Source organism: Lissotriton vulgaris, chromosome 1_2 (genome assembly GCF_964263255.1).
Source record: "Lissotriton vulgaris chromosome 1_2, aLisVul1.2, whole genome shotgun sequence".
Classification (NCBI taxonomy): domain Eukaryota; kingdom Metazoa; phylum Chordata; class Amphibia; order Caudata; family Salamandridae; genus Lissotriton; species Lissotriton vulgaris.
In genome coordinates, this window is record NC_141686.1 from 31029536 (window position 1) to 31052813 (window position 23278).

General features: G+C 43.8%; 1 protein-coding gene across 6 annotated transcripts in view; it reads right to left on the reverse strand.

Annotated features, from left to right (window-relative positions):
- FGD4 (FYVE, RhoGEF and PH domain containing 4) overlaps positions 1 to 23278 on the reverse strand; it is a 600857-nt gene that overhangs the window by 34080 nt on the left and 543499 nt on the right. For all 6 annotated transcript variants that reach the window (XM_086952768.1, XM_086952772.1, XM_086952773.1 and 3 more), the window contains exons 8-12: positions 16293 to 16431; positions 8116 to 8174; positions 7164 to 7310; positions 4195 to 4367; positions 3593 to 3623 (exon numbers count right to left, since the gene is read on the reverse strand). In XM_086952768.1, coding sequence (XP_086808894.1) covers positions 3593 to 3623; positions 4195 to 4367; positions 7164 to 7310; positions 8116 to 8174; positions 16293 to 16431 — 549 coding nt within the window. The remainder of the gene's footprint in view (positions 1 to 3592; positions 3624 to 4194; positions 4368 to 7163; positions 7311 to 8115; positions 8175 to 16292; positions 16432 to 23278) is intronic.

Consider the following 23278-nt stretch of genomic DNA (forward strand, 5'->3'; position numbering starts at 1 on the left):
AACAGACGACCTCTAACTTCAGGTCCCAACAATCCAACACACACTCACCGTTTAATGCAATATAAGGGTGCCGAGCCCTAGAAGGTACGGGCCCTGTTGACAGAGGTTGCACTGCGGCTGCGCAGCTTCAACACCGGAAATGACAGCTTCAATGCTACCGTGATGACTTACATGTGGTTTTGTGGTGCAGAGATTAAGCTGTAAATGATTTAGAAGCCATGCTGATTTTCGAAAAGAAAGTGATTATTTTAGGGGCAGACGAAGAGTCATGGAAAACTGACATTAGGAGAGACTGTGGTTAGGGAGAGTAAGTGGGGAACACCGTAAACAGTTTCAGAATCCCACCAACTGTATTCAGAGAGAACCACGGGGACGGGAGGGGTGGGGGAATCGAGCTTACTGTCACACACCCGGAGTATACACAGAGCAAGAAGTGAGCAAGAAGTGGGCAGGCGCCCCGTTATCTGACCTAATGTCTGACCTTCACCACATGCTGTCTATTACTACAAACGTAAGTGAGGGAGGGGGTGCCCTGTCATACAGACTGAAGACAAACCAGTATGCCTTAATCATATGCCAACACTGCAGGGCCCCCAAAGGAAAAAGACTGAAAAGCTGGTAAAGCAAAGAAATTAATGAACCATACCCTGAACTGACATCAAACCGAGGCTAAACATTGAAAGTAATCTAAAGCAACATGAACCATGAACTTTTAACCTCTTGGCTGCTAATGACAAGGGTAACTCGTCATGCACTTTTAATTGATTTCAATGGAAATTAGAGGAGAATAGTAAAATGGCCTTAGCAGTAAAGGGGTTAAAAAGTAGCCACAGAGACGACAGAGGTTGCAGCTGGATGGCCTAGCATAAATCGTGTGCTAAGAGTATCAAACAATGCCGGAGACACGGACAGCGGGAGGGGGGGGGTGTCTGGGAACGGGCACACGGACAGCAGGAGGGGGGGCGGGAAAGGCACGGACAGCGGGAGAGGGGGCTGGAAAGGCACGGACAGCGGGAGGAGGGTGCGGGAAAGGGCCCACGGACAGCGAGAGGGGGGGCGGCGGGAACGACCACAATCAAAAGCACTCACCTGGACTTCCTCCGGCGGCGGTCGGCCGCGGAATGACCAAAAGAAACATGGACGAACAAAAAAATAAACCCCGCCCACCGCCGCACTGACGTGCGAAAAGGGGCTGGATGAGAAAAAAATCTCCGGAACGCCCACGAGTTGCCTCGCAGAATGACTGACGCCTCTCTCTTCCAATGGCTAGCCTCCATTTATGGAGCTAGCCAATGGAAAACAGAGGCGGGACAAAGCCCACATACTGTAAACAAAAGATTTTGCCTGCGCGAAACGCTGCTTGCGCAGCTTTCGACAGGCGAAACCTAAAAAATGAGTAGTAACATCTTATTTGCAGCATTAAAAGACAGCATATCTGTAGTGCTTATCTCTGATTAAACAATCATTGCTAGCAGAATAATTATAGTCTAAGTGCACAGATAAATTCCAAGATACCACACAAGGAGAACCTTTACAAAAATTCTCTGTTGAGCAACGATCCTAGCACAGAATTCACATAGTTCAAATCCATCGCAATCATTTTAATCATGTTATAACCTTTTATGCAACGTGATGCAGCAACATTATTATCTTTATCAACATGTGGGTTATGCTGTATGTGTCGGCTACAACAATGATCTATCAGTCTGTAGAGTCATTACGTCATTTTAATATTAGTCTTAAAGCCTGAGATATGTGTTTCCCCACAAAATCATAAAAAAACAAACATAGGCAAAGCCAATAAATTAGAATTGAATGTGCTTTTATGGATATGGCCCTATCCGAATAAAGTATTTTTGATTTGATTTTGATTTAGAATGTAATGTGCTAACACGTGCAAAGACTGGCATGCACCACAAGAGTTCATGTATTAGTGGGAATAGGCAACCAGAGGGAATACATTGAGATGCCAAAGAGCCCCTCATGCATTGCAAAGTAGGACCTCCATTGGAGGTGGAAGGATACACCCAAACAGTCACCAGAATTAGTTGAAAGACCAACACTATTCTGGGATGAGCCACGTAGTAAGTGACAAATTCACAAGCCAATGACTGGAAAGAAGCTGGTTATAAAAAAAGTCAGTGGTTGAAGGAGGCAGACCCAGAGAACATTGCAGGTAAGAATGGAAACAAAGGCCTGGTTAAAAAGTTGTGCTGTTAACAGCAACCCTACTGACAGAAGGCACGAATTGTGTGGCTTATGTTCTACTCTGGTGATGACCATTTGGTTAATAAGAAATGTTAAGACTTCACAACACTATATAGACCCTCTAAACTGAATCTATTTGAACAATTCTAACACAGAGGTATCCTAAGCCTACCTATCCAGAGTGTAATGCTTTCTGATAGGAGATCTGGGGCAATTTTGTGTCTGTCGCCATATCAAAATGTAATTTGACAAAGAACAGATGGGTGATCTTGGCACTGCCAGCACAAGAACACTTGCCTCATTTCTTTACCTTCCTGCTAATCCTAATGCCTTTGAGTGTCCCAAATGCAGCAGTTGTCAATTTTATCAAATGTCTGCAGAGGAAAGATCACAGGAACCCCCAGAACACTGCCTCATCTGCAGCATGTTCAAGACCTGCATGCACTGCCTACAAGGAAGTCTACTTCGGCACCCACCATACCTGGCCATCAAGGTAAGGCCATGAGTAGGCATGTACGAGATGCACAGCAGGAGCATCGCAGACCAGACACAGTAAATGAAGGAAGGAGAAAACCATAAGCCAGCCTTTATTTTGCTCTTCTAAGAGGCTATGGGACTCCACCCCAGATGACCGGACCCCAGCCCTTTTCTACTCCTGATACAGCGAAAATGGTGCTTACAATCAGCACAGCCACCCCATTACTAGACTCTCTGAAGAGAGACTTCGCTCCCTTTGACCCTCTCGCTCTTCTTCTTCCTCACATTCTGCCGACCGTCTCAATTTCTAAAGCTGACATGCCACACCCCCTCAAAACATTATCCCCATTCCCTTCCCTCCTGCCCCATATGGCAATCCCCACCTACCCATTATAGATTGCAACCTCTGCAACTGAACCTTTCTGCATCCTCTCCTCAACCTATATGGCCTGCAGGCCCTAGGCCCTACTAATCCATTGTACTATGCTCCATTGCATTGTAGCTGGGTTCACTTTTTATGAGCCACATTCATAAACATATTGTGCTATTGACGAGCACTCATGAGTGCGTGGCTTTGACACTACCTCTGCACTGGCGTCCAGTGACCCCAAGGTTCCCCTGTATATGGCAGAGAAAGCTTCAACGCTTTGCCATACATATTGTAACTTTTTGACTAGTTCTCCATGGCTGATGGAAATTGTTTGCCACATTCAATAAAAGTAAGCTGGTAACCAGATTTCCAAATCATTGTTGTATGATGAAAAGCTCAGAATATCTCTGAAAATAACATTTAATGTAAAGACATCTTTCAAAGAGCTGGATCTCCAACATATGCCACATTTCACTTGGCCACATTCATAAAAACATCTATTTGCAGAAAAAGCTTACGTGATATGCATTAATTTACCTTAATCCATTCTTCTTTGTCGTGCTTGGTACTAACAGGAAACAGAAGAGCGAAAATCAAATGGCAAATTAAAGAAATATGCATTTGATAATAGTGCATTTGCTATTTAGACATGTTAGGTAAAACACTGCTGCATCTGAATCCAATATGGAAACCTCATAAAATGCCATTCCAACTATGAAAATAAACTAAACACGAGGCAACTGCAAATTAACCAAATTCCATATTTCATATAAATCCTTTTACTTACCACCAGCTCAAACTATTTACCGAAGGGTAAAAAAACAAAAATCTCTGGAGAAGGGGCCTAGTTCAATAGCTTAGTAAGTATTTTGTGTAAACCGAAATCTAAAGTGCATGTTACCCATACATAATATCTTCTTATCAGATATCGTGTTAATGCACCTTTACCAATTTGAATGCACTGTTCTGGTCTATTGCATATTATATTTTGGTTTAGTTGCTTTCCTCTATTCCTCTGTGTGGTTTCACAAACTCACTACCTCACTACCTTTTTGCAAAATATGTTATTTAAATGTTAAGACAAGTGAAGGAGAGGGTGACTTTTAATGCATCTTTGTATCGTACATACACAGACATACCTGGCCTGCAGCTCTAGTGTTCGTTCCTTTCCGGATACCTGGAAGGTGTGTGGATAATCCTCGTTGACAGTTCCTATAACTTTCATACCGTCTAAACCAATCTGTGTACGGACTGAGTACTTTGAGCCCACTAAGCTGAATTTGGGAACGCAGTATAATAGCATAGTGTTAAACTGCAAAACAAAAAGAAAAGGATTTAGGTATGCATCATATTCCTACCAAGTAAAAATCAAAGATAACAGAAGTACTCTGTGTGCTATGAAGGTGGAATTTGAATGAACAAGAATATCTGCGGATAATGATGATGGAGGGCCATTAGTAATCTGTGGTCGTGTTGGTGGCATGCTCAACTATCTACATTACTCTCTTGTTGATGTTGAATTAAGATTTAGCGATTCAGAAAAGGGGGTGGTGATGAACAGAGTGTCTGAATTAAGCAGACCACTCTTACCCAGTCCAAAGATCAGGGCTTGATCTATCACCGTTATTTAGCTCACTGCACCATCCCAGCTCAGAACCTGGCTATATGCAAATTAGTCTGTCCCTGGCCCAGTGCATCATGGGAACAGGGCAGACCAAACTACCAAGCCAATTCTTCACCAGAAAGGAGACAAGCTACCGGGGACCGGTTTCTGGCATTTCAGCCGTCGTCGGCCTGGCTTGCTTGAATCCTGATGGTGCAGTGACCAAGGGACTCATGTCTGAGTATACCCTGCCACACCTATAGTGGCCAAAAACAATTCAGAAAAGGGGGTGGTGATGAACAGAGTGTCTGAATTAAGCAGACCACTCTTACCCAGTCTAAAGATCAGGGCTTGATCCATCACCGTTATTTAGCTCACTGCACCATCCCAGCTCAGAACCTGGCTATATGCAAATTAGTCTGTCCCTGGCCCAGTGCATCATGGGAACAGGGCAGACCAAACTACCAAGCCAATTCTTCACCAGAAAGGAGACAAGCTACCGGGGACCGGTTTCTGGCATTTCAGCCGTCGTCGGCCCGGCTTGCTTGAATCCTGATGGTGCAGTGAGCAAGGGACTCATGTCTGAGTATACCCTGCCACACCTATAGTGGCCAAAAACGATTCAGAAAAGGGGGTGGTGATGAACAGAGTGTCTGAATTAAGCAGACCACTCTTACCCAGTCCAAAGATCAGGGCTTGATCCATCACCGTTATTTAGCTCACTGCACCATCCCAGCTCAGAACCTGGCTATATGCAAATTAGTCTGTCCCTGGCCCAGTGCATCATGGGAACAGGGCAGACCAAACTACCAAGCCAATTCTTCACCAGAAATGAGACAAGCTACCGGGGACCGGTTTCTGGCATTTCAGCCGTCATCGGCCCGGCTTGCTTGAATCCTGATGGTGCAGTGAGCAAGGGACTCATGTCTGAGTATACCCTGCCACACCTATAGTGGCCAAAAACGATTCAGAAAAGGGGGTGGTGATGAACAGAGTGTCTGAATTAAGCAGACCACTCTTACCGAGTCCAAAGATCAGGGCTTGATCCATCACCGTTATTTAGCCCACTGCACCATCCCAGCTCAGAACCTGGCTATATGCAAATTAGTCTGTCCCTGGCCCAGTGCATCATGGGAACAGGGCAGACCAAACTACCAAGCCAATTCTTCACCAGAAAGGAGACAAGCTACCGGGGACCGGTTTCTGGCATTTCAGCCGTCATCGGCCCGGCTTGCTTGAATCCTGATGGTGCAGTGACCAAGGGACTCATGTCTGAGTATACCCTGCCACACCTATAGTGGCCAAAAACGATTCAGAAAAGGGGGTGGTGATGAACAGAGTGTCTGAATTAAGCAGACAACTCTTACCCAGTCCAAAGATCAGGGCTTGATCCATCACCGTTATTTAGCTCAATTAGTAGTTTGGTTTGCCCTGTTCCCATCATGCACTGGGACAGGAACAGACTAATTTGCATGTAGCCAGGTTCTGAGCTGGGATGGTGCAGTGAGCTAAAAAACGGTGATGGATCAAGCCCTGATCTTTGGACTGGGTAAGAGTGGTCTGCTTAATTCAGACACTCTGTTCATCACCACCCCCTTTTCTGAATCATTTTGTCCACCATAAGTGTGGAAGGGTATACTCAGATGGGAGTCCCTTGCTCATTGCACCATCAGGATTCAAGCAAGCCGGGCCAACGACGGCTGAAATGCCAGAAACCGGTCCCCGGTAGCTTGTTTCCTTCCCAGTATAAGAATTGGCTTGGTAGTTTGGTTTGCCCTGTTCCCATCATGCACTGGGACAGGAACAGACTAATTTGCATGTAGCCAGGTTCTGAGCTGGGATGGTGCAGTGAGCTAAAAAACGGTGATGGATCAAGCCCTGATCTTTGGACTGGGTAAGAGTGGTCTGCTTAATTCAGACACTCTGTTCATCACCACCCCCTTTTCTGAAGAATTAAGATTTATCAGCAACTATAATGATGTACTTATTAATTTACAGTGCGCAACTTTTACTAATAACTAAACAATGAAAGAACACAAAAATACACACAGGGAAAGAGACATAAAGAAAATAGAGAGTAGTTAGCAGGTAAGGTTTTAATGAAGGCCGAGAATTTCTCAAGTTGTCCCAGGAAAAGGACTGAGGGCCTAGTACTACAAAAGACCTGCCACCCCCCCTTTTTCTCTTCGGTCTTTACTTACAACCTCTAGGTCTCTTACTCAAAGATTCAGAATTAAACCACATAAGTCCATGGATGAAACACAATTATGTTTAAATTTTTCATTGATTCAAGACATCACTGAGCTACAGCATGACCTGGAAATAATACAAAACTTGATGAGAGAAACTGTCTAAAACTAAACCTGAATAATTCGTTTACCTCAACATTTGAAAAATACAAAATGCATTCAAAAAATGAAAAAGGAAGCAAAAAACGTTTTCACAATTCAGGTCGTCTGGCCTTAGGATAATGAGAAACATGAAAATGTGAAGGTCCAGTCTTACCAGGAAAAGGTATCGCTCTTGAGCAGATGTGTTCCGGGCAGCGAGTTTGAGGATTTCTCCTTCCTTAATGAGTTCATTCGAAGGATTGACAATATCATATTCTTCTCCCAACATTTCATACACCTCCATGAGCTTCTTCAAGTTTTCCTACACAGTAAACAATGGGAAGGTTTTATAACACAGCAAATTTAAAATCTATCTTTAGCCAATTATACCAGGCACACATATTCTTTGCCTTTGTATATTTAAATGAAATTAGACCACCTGCGAAAAAGAAACATTCGTCCAAACCAAGAATAATTAAAAAATCATTGGTAAACAATTGCAAAAGTGGTAGTCCCACCAACAGATATCTTTGAATTTCCACTGTTCAAACGTATGCTGCATTATTTGAGAACAAAGCTTAAATTGAGAGGATGCCTTAAATTATCTCCTGCAGTGAGTCGCAGCAAAATCCCTCAGGGAAGACAGTATAAAATATCAAAGATGCTATTTGTAATGGTTTCTGGAAGTAAAATGTCATCGTGAAGATAAGGTAAAAGAGAAATAACCCCAAAACAGGTAGCAATAACATTAAGAAATGGATAGGTGTTGTTTTCCTTTATGGCTTTTTTTTTTTAAGATCATTGCTAAACAGTATTGCCTGCATTCCACCGACTAGTTAAATGTATCTGCAGTCCATATTGACTCACTTCATCAATAAACAAATCTAATATTGGAGTAGACAGAAGATATTACAAAGGACACCAAACACCTTTAGCACCTACCTCAAACATTATTTCCTATTATACTTATTAAAGCACAGGCTTCTCAATGTAAAGTACCTTTGATTATTGTCTCTGTTTTAGCAAAGCTCTTTTCTTCATATGAACATTGTAGCAAAACGTTCAATGTGTTGTAGCTTGTATGTGTTGTATAAAAATATAAGATTATTAAATTACTAAAAACATACCATTTTCCTTATAGCCGTGTTTGAGTGAGTTGCTGCCGTGGAAATGATTTCCAAGGACTCTGGAAAGATGAGAGAAATGATATAGGTTTACCAAGAATTTGTCTTATATTCTGAAAAATTTACCATACACTAAGAAAAGGAGTTAACACTTTTAAAATGTATTTATTTTGATTAATTTTAATAACACATGAATGTGCACCACGAAGCAAACCTACAACAACAAACATATCTTCTGATAATAAGCCAACCCGGGTACTTCATAGGGTTCATCATGAAGCATCAGCGGTCTAAAATGTGAAGATCTGAATACGCAACATATAAAGGAATTTAAATATAAAAAACATAAGCAGTGTTTCATAAACGTATGAAAAGAGTAATCTAGAGCAAGATTTTTGGAAGCACAAATATGCTGAAAAATCCCTCTCTGTCCAATCAGCAAAATTAATCCCGATCAACCCTAAAACAAACTTTAGAACAGAATAGGATTTAGCAACTTCCCTGTGTAAAGAATGCTATTCTTTTTGCTATGTGCTACTCAATGCAGGGTTGAAAGTTACAATGGAGCACCATAATGAAATGAATGTAATTTGCTCATGAGAGTTTATGAATTGTTCACAGTCCTTTTTCATCTGCTAAATGTTGTCCCTCTTATGCTCTTGACATTTTATTTTTAAGTGGAATGTGTGTTTAGGACATCAGCTTTCTGGTCCTGCTGATTCACACTTGTACTAATCACAAGGGCTCTACAGCAGGGAGTGGAGATATTAGTTGAAATGTTTAGCTTTATTCTAATAATCAGTTTCTCTCAACTGGGTGCCTTATAAAGCTGATCCACAGTGGAGAATAGTCTGAATTCACACCTCCTAATTGAAATAATATGGGGGATTGAACAAAGGATCTAAAGTTGTGGAATCATGTATTTTCTTTTCTTTTGTAGGTGTAATTAAATTGAAAAAAAAGGTTAAGAGTGAGTTGCAGAGCTTCACTGAAGGGAATATTCCCAAAGTATTTGCTGTGTCAACCGCTATTTAAATCTAGAGTGGCATATAGGCTCCAGAGAGAAGTAAAACTGCAGTTTTAACAGAATTAAGGCTGAGGGAGAAATGGGCTTTTACCTGCTAGGAGCAAAGCGTTAATCCTTTCCGCACTCCACAAGGCAGAGGAAATGCAGAATAGGAGTCTGTCTGTACACACGGAGTTGTTTGTTTATAGTAGTATGTAAATTAGTTTAAAACAGTGATACTAATCCTAAACCAAGAAGTGCATCATTACTTCCCTGTCAAAGGGTAGTGATGTGTCTAGCAACACCAAAGGCAGGCTAGTTCATAATATGTTGGGGACCTTCCAATATGCCAAGACAATTGCTGACAGTGTGCCCATTTCCATGACAGACAAGTGGGACGAATGTCAAATATGAATTCAACAGCACTGAACTATTCCTTTTTTAATCCTCATTTAATGAAGTAGGTGACCAAGAGAGGTATGTTTAAATTTGAAGACAATCTCAAAGTGAGACGGATGGAGATGTTGTTTACAATGCTTCAGCATGAGGTACATCAGAAGGATCAATGAATGAATGATAAATGCGTGTATGCTGCACGGACAACGAAAGGAAAATGGCTTTTGGCAAGCTGCAAAACATACTGAGAAAAGCCACATTTCAAGCTGCTTGCAAAACAGATCATGACTGAACACTACTCGGATTTCTGAAGAGAGAGAATTCCAATATGCATCTGCAAAGCACGAAAAGGAATTCGCTCTTAGCCTGGCCTTCTCGATCCTTGGTAGTTAAGCAGGTTTGCAGAAGCCGAACGAAGGGCTCATTGGAGGCTGTGCGGCAGAGGCACAAAGCCTTAAAAATGGAGCACCTTGCTACCAGTAACCAGTAGAGAGAAATTTGATGCAGTGGAAATAAGGCCTAGCTGGGAATAGATCACCCGAGCAATAGGCCTTTAAATTCAATGCATGTGATGTGATAAAGCATCAAAGACCTGTTTAGACACAAGTGAGTTGGCAGAAGTTGGACAGCACAGTGAGGAATTGGGAGGCCTCCCACAGCAGCAAATTTAGAGTGAGTCTACCCAAGTGAGGCGGAGATTGTTTTTCTTAATACCATTTTTTTAATATTGTTCCACTAAAGTTCAGGTGGTTGGAGTGCTCGTCAAACACTGGACAAATGTCAATTTCATTGAAACTACGAAGCGACCTCTGTTTTTTTCAGTCACCCAGTAAATATATCACTGAATCATCCAGCACTGTAAATCCAGTCAGTTCCTTTATGTGAGCAAGAACTTCTTAACAATCACCCGACAATGCAACAACTTGAGCTCAATCGTACCTCTTCCACTACAGCTCTTCTAGCACAGTGGCATGCATTCCACTTTCAGTGCTCGTTGACGACTTTGCCAATCTACGCCATGAGTTATACTATAACTTCTCAGAAACAGGAGTGTACTTACGACTGGTGCAGCAGGTGCAGTGGCACCGGGACCAAAGGGCCCATTGAACCCTAACAATATCTGCAACAGGAGTCAGAGGGAGCATTTTCTTTGCTTGCACCAGGCCCATGATATTCTTGCTACGCTACTGCTCAGATCTCCTTAGGTAGTTCCTTCTCACCGGCTGCCAAGTAAATCACTTTCAAATTATTATCTGTTTTTGTTAAATGTTTTCCAAAATCACGAAAGGGAGCGCTTGTTAATTCCGTGCTCTAATAATTGTTTGACTGCTGTTAACTGCTTCACTCCCACTGTGCTTATACCCGGCTCCATGATCCACTGTCTTACTGTCACAACACCTTAGCGATGAATTGGAAGGCCTTTCTTCCATTCTCCCATCAGATCGGGCACAGGCGGCAGTCCTCTATGCAGAAGAGGGTGTGAACAGGTCATTCTATGTCGTTTCTTTGATTGCCTTGGTCCCAGATCCATTCCTCAGCTGAAGAACGCATAGTGGGACTTTTATTTACCTTTGGATCAGCTGGTGGAGTTTACTTACCATGGTAAGAGGGAAGACTGAAGCCCACCAGGGAAGACCATCTTTACGAATGAGACTGTAGGCCAATGAGGCCATGGGCGTTTGTTGGGTGTGCTTGATAAGGAATGACTGGTGCCATTACAAGGCCACATCATCTAAACTGGCCCCATCATGCCGGCAGGTCAGCTGGACTGTGTCGTATGCCGTACTTTAAGTCCCCAAGAGTCCCTGCAGATAGAGAGATGCTAAGAGTCCTCCGATGTTCACCACCATGCCTCTGCTGCTCTTGGGAGTCTCAACCCTAATTGGTGGCCATGAAAAACATTTCAAGATGTCTTTGAAGTGACTTTGCTTTTTAAGGATTTTGTTTGTGACATAATACATTTGGTAGAGGTCAAGTCAGTAAGTGAATAGCTCCTTGTATTCGACTGCTGGTTCCTTCAGGGAGCACAATGCATCTAGAAGCTCAGTAACATGAGGACGAAGGTGAATTATTCAAGGCAGGGTTCTCCAAAGTCGGCCCCCGAGGTGCGGATCCATGCCTGATTTTAAGCATATCCCCATTTAGATAAATAGAGTTATCTTAAAAATCTGATATGGATCTGGCCCACCCGGACAGACTTTGGAGAACCCTGATTTAAGGCATGGTGAATGATGCCGTATGGGGGCGTTGCACCGAATTTACTGTCCTCCGGATGAGTTTGGAAAACGATGCTAACGGTCGCACAGGCGCTGTTGACAGCAGTCAGGATCTCAGGGTTTTATGTCTTGAAGAAGCCAGAGCGTGCTTGGCGTGGCTCCCGGGTGGCGCACAGTTTGCATTTGAGAGCCAGTGTGTGCTCTGAACAATCATTCAGGTCTCAGGGTGGTAAGAATAAGCAGGCTCGCTAAAGAGGTTCTCCAATTGCTTGGTAAGAAGAGCTGGGGTGGAGGAAGGACCCTGCCTACAGTACCAGATGGGTGGAGAAGTGTGGCTCACTGGTTAGAGGAGGCAGACCTGGAAGCAGAGGTCAGCCTGGGACCAGGGTTCGATTCCCGGCTCGGTGGGGTCTTGAGTCCTAAAATGTCCACGGACTCAATTCTCGCTCCGGTGCCTACTCGATTCATGGGTTCACACTCTGCGACTCTGGGCAATAGATTGCTTAATCTCCACAACGGCCCCTCGCGGCGGGATGCCTGGCTTTCACTTTGTGGATACCCTGCCGGGGTTATCTCACAGGGGAATACCAGGACGGGTTCCCTAAGCAAGCGCTTAGATACCGGGTCGGTGATTTGCGCTATATAAATACATGTACATTTACATTTACAATGATCTGCATACCACAAACAACATGTTTTCTCTTGCTTCTGTGCAATTACCAGTTTCACCACAACCCCCAATTGGCCTAGATCGAGTCTACAGAAAGTACAAGCTGCAAACGATGCAAGCACTAAAGGAAAAGAACGCAGGCTGGGCTGTGAGGATACTGCAGCACCCGCATTCTGTGCCGCAGCGCCTCTGCGGATTACCTCAAATGACGAGTCAAAGCACTAAATAGAGAGTGCGGCAGACACAAATAACTACCCGCATGCTTAAAAGCCCTAAGAAAAAGGCACGCGACTAACCAGCCCTACTGGAAAATAGAGACCTAGATACTACACATCTCTAGTCTGAGGTGGCCGACAAAAATGTAAAGGGGGGAAAGATTCATGCATGCAACACTCCTTTATATCTTTACTATTCTACTAAAGCGCACCCGGACCATATATTTGCGTCTCGTACACAACTCTTTTTTACAAGAGTAAGAAAAGGAATCTACCAGTGCTACCACAACACAACATAGTAGCCAGGGCACAAGTTTTATAGAAAGAAGTGGGGGGACTGACCAAGTAAGACAATATGCAAATTTCCTCATGATGTCACGACGTAGCGCTATCAAATAAATACAATAGTGCAATTTAAGTTATTTGTGTAAATACTGGGACAGACTAACTTCGGCTGAGCTGGAGGTGAAAAAAAGGCTCCCTCGCTGCCTGCACGTTGCTGCTGGGAATGGGGAGCAGGCAACGTGCAGGTGCTGCTGAACGTGCCCCGGTGACTGAAAATTACACCGGGACAAGTTTAGCATATTTCTGTGGGGCCCAACATCTTGGCAGGGGGGATGGGGCCATCCTGTGAAAAGACTAGGGGGGCGCCGTGTACCTGCGGGTACCCCCTACTCGAGCCCTGATAGTAGGCCATAAATACTAAATGACGATTTTAAGTCCAATGTCCTTCCTACCCCTACTTTTTAGCAATAGTTTTCCTGTCCAGCCACTAGGTGGCAGTGCTAACACATTGAAAACGAGGGTTCCATTCTCTCGGTTGATAGAGTGTAAACTATTGACCTTTGCGTGGAAATCTTCAGCATGCACTGATCTTTAAGAAGCAGTGTTAGCAAGTAATCTTTAAAGCAGACAAATCACACACGGCACTACACGTTTTTCAGTGTGTAGTACATATGCTGCGAAAAGTTTGCAAATTGATTCATGAATTACAAAATGGTTACTTTTTTTGAAGGGCGTTCTTTTATGTTTCTTTGAAATTATGAACTAGATGTAAAAGTAATGTGGTAAACTCACTAATTGCGTTTATGTATGCCACCCAGAAGCAGACACTGTGTAATATGGTAAATGACCAACTCTCAGAATGGAAGGACATACGACCTACACAGGCTGCTCCCCTCACACACAGGGAGTTTGGCCATACTTCCCTCAGCTCTTGTGAGCCTCCCCTTTAGGTCTGTTTCTGTTGTATTTGGGTGGTGGTCCTGTGTTTGGTTTCAGCGCTGGGACGCTCAAGGGCAGCCATGCGCTTTACAAATTTCTTTTCATTTCATTTCATTTCATTTCATTAAACAGCAGATAAAGTGACCTAACCCAGAAAGAAAACGTAACCCACCCTGCAAAGGAGAACATCTGAAGCCCACATTGCACCTGCGTCTAATAGGCTATTAAATTGCACATTTTTGTGTCCAGTAATTTATATCACTGTACAACTTAGCACTGTACAAGCAAGTGGCGTGCTATTTTTCACAATTTTCTTTTTATGGCGAAGCCTACCAAGCAGCGCAGCTGTCTGGTTGTGAAATGACAGCTTGGGGACATTCTGAAAGCTTTCCTAGGAATGCATTCCGCCGACTGCTCACCATTGTGGTTTGTAACTCACATTTGCTTGCTTTCTATTTGCTAGCTTTATTTTGTTTTAGGCTGTCCAGCATGTCTTTGTCCCTCCCAAGGAGCACAGCCTGCTTACCATTGCTCCTTAGTGCTCGCTTTCTGTAAACAGGCCTTTAAATGTTGTTCTTGTCTTGTCACATTTGCTGTTCATTCAAAGACAGAGATCAAATGTCAGACTTTGTCTTAAAATGGAGCTTGATGTTTACTTTTCTATCGCTGACTTCTAAGGGAACAACAACAATCTTGTTGGATACTACGGGTGGAATGAAACGTTTTTTTTCTAGCATACAACAAAATTTAAATGTCTGACACTGTACACCACTCCACTGTAGGCCACCCTACAACCCTACACAATTCCCTCAATGCCTGTTATGACGCTCCACGAAACTCCACTGTATGCAACTCCGCTTTATACCACTCCAATGTTTGCCACACCATGCCACTTCACTTTACAATACTCTATTCCACTAAACAACACTCTATCCCACTTCACTCTACTGGACTCTATTCTATGTACTTTACTCCACTGTAAGTCATTCTATACCATGCCACAGTACGACCCTCCATTTTACAACACTTTACTCCACTCTACGACACTCCACTGTATGTCACTCTACACAACTCTCTCTATGTCATTTTACTCCACTCTACGACACACTACTCCACTGTACTCCAAGCCACTCCACTAAACTCCACTCTACGCCACTCCTCGCCCGACTCCATTCTACGACACTCGCTTCCACACCACTCTCCTCTCTGTCACTAACTTTTAATGCTGGTTAACAACATGGCTAAAAACACATTAGCAAAAACAATAGCTCTTGGATATACGAGCACTTGCTGACGTTGACTAATCAGCATTGTTTTATGGCCACAAAAACTCATTGTCATGCATACAAAATCGAACCACTGACATTTGCTCCTGCAAAAGCGCTTATGAACACAAAATTAAATGAAGCAGAATAGCCCTAACCTACAAAATATGGAATTTGATGCTACTCATCACCTCTGTGCCAACTGGCACAGAGCAAAAGCAGAAACAGGAGCCCCAGATAAGGCATTAGACCTCCTAGACATACCATCACTTAAACGAACAACTACTCAATAATTATTTTGTTTTGTAAAGCAGTTTATGAAAAAGAGAAACACAGCTTTTAGACAATACTAGAAGAGGGACAGTTTACCCATTGGCAAAAGCAGTAGCACTCAAGTGAAACCTATGGACTCGGCCAATGTTTTCTTTTTGGTTTAGATAGACTCTGCCAATGCTTTTTTTGGCTTAGAGAGCCGCTACAAATGTGAGCATCTGCAGTGTCCATCTTGGAAGGAGTTTTTAAATATTATTAACTACACTAATAGACAGCTGCCACAGGTACGTGCATCTGCTGTGGCCATCTTTGAATGTCTATTGATATATTTTAATATTTCAGGTTCAATGATGGCCAGAGTGGAGGCATGCCTATCAGCAGTGGGCATTTGTTAATGGAATTTGTTAAAACAACCATTAATAGGTGCATGCCAAGGTAGGATTATCATTTTCAAATGCAGCAAAAAAATAAATTTTAAGATGGTAGAAAACCGGCAGCTCCCGCTGGTGGCAGAAATCATAAATAATTTAACAAAGGGGATGGGGGCAAGAGGACACTGCATGGTGATGAGGGAGAGAAAGAAAACAGTCCCTTCCACGCACTGTAAAGCGAGATCTGACATCAGCAGTGGAAGGAATAATCATCATATCCTGACACTAGGAGACCAACATGTTAGTGGGTGGGTCAAAAGCAAGAATGGGGGAAAGCTAGTGAATTAGGTGCAGGGAAGTAAGGTAGACAACAAAGCCATCCAATCATGAGCTATGGTCTGACACTAATCACACCCCACATTGAATTAATATATTGACAGCAATAGGTTTTGCCAAAAAAGACATCTAAGCTTGCCTACAGATGAGCCCTAAAAATGGAGCATGTAGATGTTGGCGTAATATATACACCATGCATAGTGCTTACTTTCAGCGTCCTTTCTATCAGGAGAGTCTTGCGGCAGTTTCTGTAGGTAGTCCTTCAGAAGCATCTCATATCGCGGGATCCGCTGCACCGGCCCCAGCATGTGATGCTGCAGTGTCAGACTACCACAAACCTCTTGTCTCTACAAAATACATACATGTAGCAGATTAATAACAATTTACAGACAAGTGAAAAAACAGTACCTACTATGCAGAAGTAGTTATCGTTAAGTTAAATATATTGTATCCAAATGATTTTGCAACTCGTCATACAAAATTCAGGACAGAAAGTCAGAAATAATAAGGTACTTACCTCTCGTAGCACTCTTTCTGGGGGTTCACTCCAACTGCAGATTCCTCACTATTAGACTATCCCCAGGCAACAGACTGTAACCAGAAGATTTAACAGCAACGCTCCTAGCGGGTCAGTCGGTGTCATGCTTCGCATGCAAGCACTAACCCTGCGCGCTGCCATCAGTTTCTTTCTGGACAGTCCATGCCCTTGGACACAGAGCTTAATGATAATCAATGAAATTAGGACCTTTTTATAATGGGAAGGAGACCATTCGACAAAATGGTGAGGAGGAAGGGCAGTGAGGAATCTATGGTTATATAGAGTATCTGCCAGAAAGAGAGTTACCAAAGGTATGTAACCTGTTCTTCTGATAGACACTTCCAACCACAGATTCCTCCCCTTTAGAATAGATACCAAAGCCGTACCTTCTCACAGTGGTGGGTCTGTGAGATGACTCAGATCAAAAAGTTCTGCAAGACTGAATGGGTGAATTGTCCATCCCATTAGACCTGCCAAGGCAGTAGCACTTGGTGAGCGTGTGCATCGACGTCCATGCCAGAACAGTTGAAGCAGTCTTGGCCCTGGAGGAATCGGTCCTCAACCCCTCAAGAGACAGCTTCATGGCTAGTGCATAGCAGATAATATTGCAGAGGACTATCCACTATGACAAATGTATTTTTTGCCCAGCCTTTCTTTTCCAGAGTATGCCACAAACAGATAATCTTCCACTAATAGTCTTTGGTGTGAGTGAAGTAAAAGCTCAAAGCTGTTTTTGGATGCATCCCATGACTCCAAGAACTGAAGCGTGGCAAAAGACGTTTGGACAGTGATGGATTGTCCAATGTGAAAAGAAGTAACAACCATAGGTAAGAAAGGCTGTCTTGGTCTGCATTACCACTTTGTCTGGAGAAAAAGGTGGTATAAGGTGGCTGCACCAAGAGAGCTTGGAGTTAGCTAATATGATACGCGGAAGTAACTGCAACCAGAAAAGCAGTCTTCAGTCAGGAGACGTTGCGGGCACCTGTATGTGGGTTTAAATGACTAACACAGGAGAGAAGTGAAGACCAAATTAGGATACGAAGGAATTCTGGTCTATAGTTAGCACAGGCAGTAGTGAAGGAAAGTCAGCAATAGAACCAAACATAGCAGCAGAAGCATGGAAAGTACATTTCCAGGCTCTATATACCACGAAGGAAGTATCCGGCATGTATGATGATAAACCCACAATTCAGCTAAGGGCCAACTACGAAGAAGCCCCTGAGATCACCTTGCTTGAAGTTTTAAATGCAATAAATAAGCTTCCCTTCGGCAAAGCACTGGGATACGATAAGCTACCGGGGAACTTCAGGGAAGAACCAAAAATATGGGGACCCTACTTATGTGTTTTATTTAATGCTGCAATAGAGGGGTTGCTGAACTGTTCCTGTAGACAGACTAGGGAGATTTAACTGGCGTGACCAAAGGTGTTTGAGTGACACCCTAGGGCATCCATTGTGTTGGATGTAGTTGCCTCACACACCCAAAAGGGTGTCATGCTTCATCATAGGCATTTGCTCCTCGTCGGGGAGGCGGTGCAACCCCGACGGGCTCACCTCAAAGAGGGGCTCTTTGGCGGAGATCTTTTTATCCAACAGCCTTATGGTGAAGTGAGGGTGTGTGGGCAGGATGGTATGTTGTTTGGTGAGGTTATTAAAATGTAGCAAGGGGTACCGGAATTCACTTTATTCTGGGGGTCCCCTAGCTGCAATTAAAACGTGGAACTAGCTCGCTAGGTATCAACAGGTTAGGTCGAGTGACCCTAGAGAAGGCTCGAAGTGAGACTGGTCGACATGTTTCTCGCTCAGGGTAAAATCACCCGCGATTCATCAGGACCTTACAAAAAGTGCAAAGAAGAAGAAAAACAACAACATGCTTGTGTCATGTATGTGGTGTAAGACCTCCCACGAGGCTTTCTTTGAATGGGTCAACACACTGAACCCTTACCTACATTTCACCATGGCCTCCTTGCCAAATGAAATCTCCTTCCTGGACCTAACAATAAAACTGGAGGAAGGGTCTCTTAAAACCACCATGTACAGGAAACCCACAGACCGCAACAGCCTACTCCACTACAAGAGCCACCATCCAAGGGCCTTACGCACTAACCTGCCTTTCGGCCAATTCCTACGGATAAGACGCAACTGTAGTGATGTGTCCAACTACAAGAAGGAGTCCGCAATCCTCTCTAGGAACCTACTTGACAGAGGCTACCCTAAAAGCGATGTCTTGAAAGTCAGGAAACGGGCCAGGAATAATAACCGAGAAGCTCTCCTTGAACGACAGGAAAGAGCCACGGTTGAGAATCAACCGATCACCTGTGTGACTACCTTCACCCCGTTGTCCAATAAAATCAGGGATACAATCAAACACCACTGGGTTAGGTGTGGGAAAGGAGGTGAACTAACTCCCCAATTCCCAGTTGACAGAGGCGTAAGGCAGGGTTGTGTGCTTGCACCCACCCTGTTTTGCCTCTGTCAACGCATTGGTTGCCCAACTCACTGAGGTAAAGGACAATGACACCCCGAAGTTAGCAAGCACAAAGGTGCCAGCAATGATGTTTGCGGACGACACCCTTTTAATGTCAAAGTCGCCCATGGGCATACAGAGGGTCCTTGATAGCGTGGTCATCTTCTGTAACATCAGGGGGCTGGAGATTAATACCCAGAAGACCAAGTTTATGGTCTTCAACCCAGCCAATACATCCTGCTCTAACCCATGTCTAGACGGCACTACGCTGGAGAGGGTGTTGGTATTCGAATATTTAGCTGTCACCCTGACAAAAAACATGGAGTGGGGGCCTCAAATAGCCAAAGCTAGGCTCAAGCTAGCTGAGATGACAGGGGGAATTGCAAAATTACATAGAAATGAATGGTAGGAAGACCTTCAGTAGCAGGTGAGCAGACCACAATGCCAATAGGTTGATGTTGAGTAGCGTCTCCAAAGGAGACCGGAGTCATCTGATCTCCACCTCTCCGAGTCGACCTCCACCATTCCAACAGTGATGCATCTGTGACTACTGTCAGCTCTGGGTGGGGCAGAGAGAGGGTATGCTGTAGGTCAAATATCGAAGCAAACACAAGGAGATGATGGACGGAGCACTGAAACCTTCCAGATACTCACCCCAGTCACAGATCTGAGTTGAATCCATCATCATTCTTTAGCTCACTTCGCCATCCCAGTTCAGTCCCAGCTATATGCAAATCAGCCTTGACCCTGTGCCTAATGGGAGCAGTCCAGCCCGAACTGCAAAGCCAGTTCTTCCCTGAACCGGAAACCAGCATCCTGGGACCGGTTTCGGGATAACACCCCTCATCAGTCAGTCTAGCTCGAATCCAGGGGCAACGTGAACAAGGGACCCACATCTAGGCATACCCTGCCAACTTAGGGAAAATAGAGCAAACACAAGGAGATGATGGACGGAGCTCTGAAACTTTTCAGACACTCACCCCAGTCAGGTCCAATTGCAGCTGAGTTACCACTGCGGGTCTTGTGCGGTCTAATCCAAAACCTGGATGGAATCCAATAGGCTACACTAGTGTTGGGGCCAGTGAGACTTCAGATTTTACTGCAGAAAAAATGTATGTCACCTGGTATAATCGATTAGCAGGCTAACAGGATGCCAAGAGGCCCAGAAGCCTCACAGCCACTCTCACAGAGATCCATAACCAAGGCTACGACATTGGGATCATATCCTGAATGTTCTAATCTTGTTGGGGTAGAGGGAAGGCCAGAAACTACCCAGTAGCCAAGCTCCAATGAACCTCAACAATGTCAGAAGGTTTCTGTTTGTCTGGAGGTGGTCTATGACCGTATGCGCCAACACCCCTTCAACAGCCAGTCTTCGATGTAAGGAAACACTGATATACCCAACCTCCAAAGGTGAGCTGCAACCACCACCATCACTTTTGTGAACATTGGAGAAACACTGGGGAGGCTGAAAAGGAGCAAGGCAAATTGAAAATGCTCCTGGCCCACCTTGAACCACAAGTAGAGCCTGTGGGACTCCAGAATCGGTACATGAAATTAAGCGGTTTGCAGGTCTAAAGCAACCATCCAGTCACCTGGATTAAGGGCAGACGGAACCTGGGCCAGGGTGAGCATCTTGAATTTGTTTTTCCTCAAGAAGCTATTCAAAGGACTATGATATAATATAGGACGAAGACCTCTGTACTTCTTAGGTACAAGAAAATCACAGGAGTAACAGTCAGTCTCTATTTCCTGAGTCAGAACCTTCTCTATGGCTATTTTGGTCAAAAGAGCCTGCACATCTTGGAGTAGAATGGACAAGTGCTCCTCTGAAAGATCTCGAAATGCAGGTGGGAGGTGCAGCGGACCAAAAAGGAATGGCATGGCATAGTCTTGTTGGACGATCTGGAGAACCCACCTATAGGATATTATATTTTGCCAGCCCTGGAGGATATTTGATCCTGTCTCCCACATGATGGCTGTGTCCTACTAAACGCAAACTAAAGCAACTTGGAGGTGGGTTCCTGAGGGTGTGGGACTGAAAAGTTGGCTACCTGATGGCTTGGATGCTGCCTGGTTGATCCCCTTCCGCAACTCTGAAAGAAATGCAGTAGCTGTTGTGGGGGCAGTAGGCCTTGGTGTGGGCAGTATGCCATTCCCTTGGAATAGCCTTGAAAGGGGTGAAAGGGGGAGTATACGGTCTACCAGGAGCAGAAAGGTCTAGGGAATTAGCTGCGTTCTGGCTCTCTTTAAAGCATTCCAATGCAAAATCAGCGTTCTCCACAAATAGGTGACACCCATCAATTGGCATGTCCATTAAGGAGGCGTAGATGTCTCTAGAGAAGCCCATGGATTGCATTCAAGTGTGCTGCCAAAGCACTAGGCTAGTGTCAACTTCTGTGCCCAAGCAGCCAGTGGTATCAAGTTCAGAGTCTATCTTGAATAGTTTGAGCTAATTTGGCTTGAAATTCCTCAGGAACGTCTGGAAAGGGTACCTTCATAAACAAGGCGGGAAGGAGTCTTTATGATGAACCAATCAGGACAAGCTTCTATTGAGAAGAACCAGAGGACTTGGAGCTTCCTCAATGAACTAGATGAAGAGAAGTTTCCCAGATGAGCCAGAGGTGGTGTAGCGTTCACGCAAGACCACAGCAGGGATAAACATTAGTTACCTAAGGGGCCAGAGAAGGTGGAGCTTCCTTGGTGAACCAGAGGAGGATTTTGTTTTGTAAAGAATCAGAGAAGGTAGAGTTTCTCTGATGAACAAGAGTAGATGAAGCTCAATTACGAATCAGAGGAAGTTCAGCTCAAATGATCTAATAGATGAGATGTAGATCTTTTGAGGCACTAGAGAAGGTGAAGATACTCGGACCAAAAAAAACCGGGGGAAGAAACTGAAAGCTGATTACTGGATGAGCTGGAGCTTTTAGGGCCAGATGTGCACCTATCATGATGAACTGGGTGAACAGAGTAGATGGAGCTTCCCCAATAAACCAGCAGAGGAGGGGATTTCCTGGTATTCTAGAATTGGTGGAGTTTCCCTACTGAGGAATATTTGCAGGAGCATACCTAAAACCCAGAAAAGGGCCTACTATAATGAGACAGAGAAGTGGAGTGTCAATGATGAAATCAGAGGAGACAGAGGTTCGCTCACGAATCAGAAGAGGTAGAATTTCCTGGGTGAAACAGAGAACTTGGAGATTCTTTGATGAACCAGAAGCTGTGGAATTTGTCTTTGGAATCAGAACAGGTGAAGCCTCCTGGTGAACCCGAGGGTAGGAATTTTCCATTTTTGAACAAAAAGAGTTGAAGTTTTACTGATGAATGTAATGTGACGCAGCTTCCTTGTAGGACCAACGGTGGTTGAGCCTCCCTGATCATTCAGCTCTCCATGAAATTTAGGAGTAGAACCATGCTCGCCAGTCTGTAAGACAAGTACAACAAAGCTCCTCCATCAACCACACATTCCGTATCAAATGTTTTCAATTATTATTTTTACACGTCATCAGTGACTGTGGTTGAAAACAATTCCATTCTTGTGAAAAATCACGTTTTGATGTTATGAAACACTTAATATGAAACTGTAAATAAGGTAATTTGATGTTTGCAAATTACCCCATATTGAGCAAGAAGATAGGCAACTGCTGAACTCGTTGTATACTGTTTCACACAAGCACACACTGAAATAGCAACCCTTATTTACCAGAACAAACACCTTCAAAAGATGGGACCGTAAATGTCAACATTTCAAAGCTCAGACTTAAGTAGTATTTAAAAAGCTGCATCAAGAGGCGGCTGGTGCAATTATCAGGCCCTCCAAATTATTAATGAAGCTTTCACAGAGAAGCTGATTGAAGTTAACAGCCACTTTTGAAGTGACGCTCCTCTGAAACTCCAGGTTGTGAGTCACTAAATGGAAAACATATTACACTCGCCTTTCAGCAGGTTGTTTAGGATTAGTGCTTTCTGCAAGCACACATATTGTGCCTTATTTATTAAGTGCATTAACATTCTTAACTTCTGTTCTAAAATAGATTTTGCATTTTCAAAACATCACACGTTCAAAATATGGGACATTTCAACTTATCCTTAGGTAAGACCCCAAATTATGCTTTACTCCCTAGGTAAGACCATAAATTATCCTTTTCTACTGAAAGCAAGAGTTAGGAAATGTATTTTAATGGTTTGTT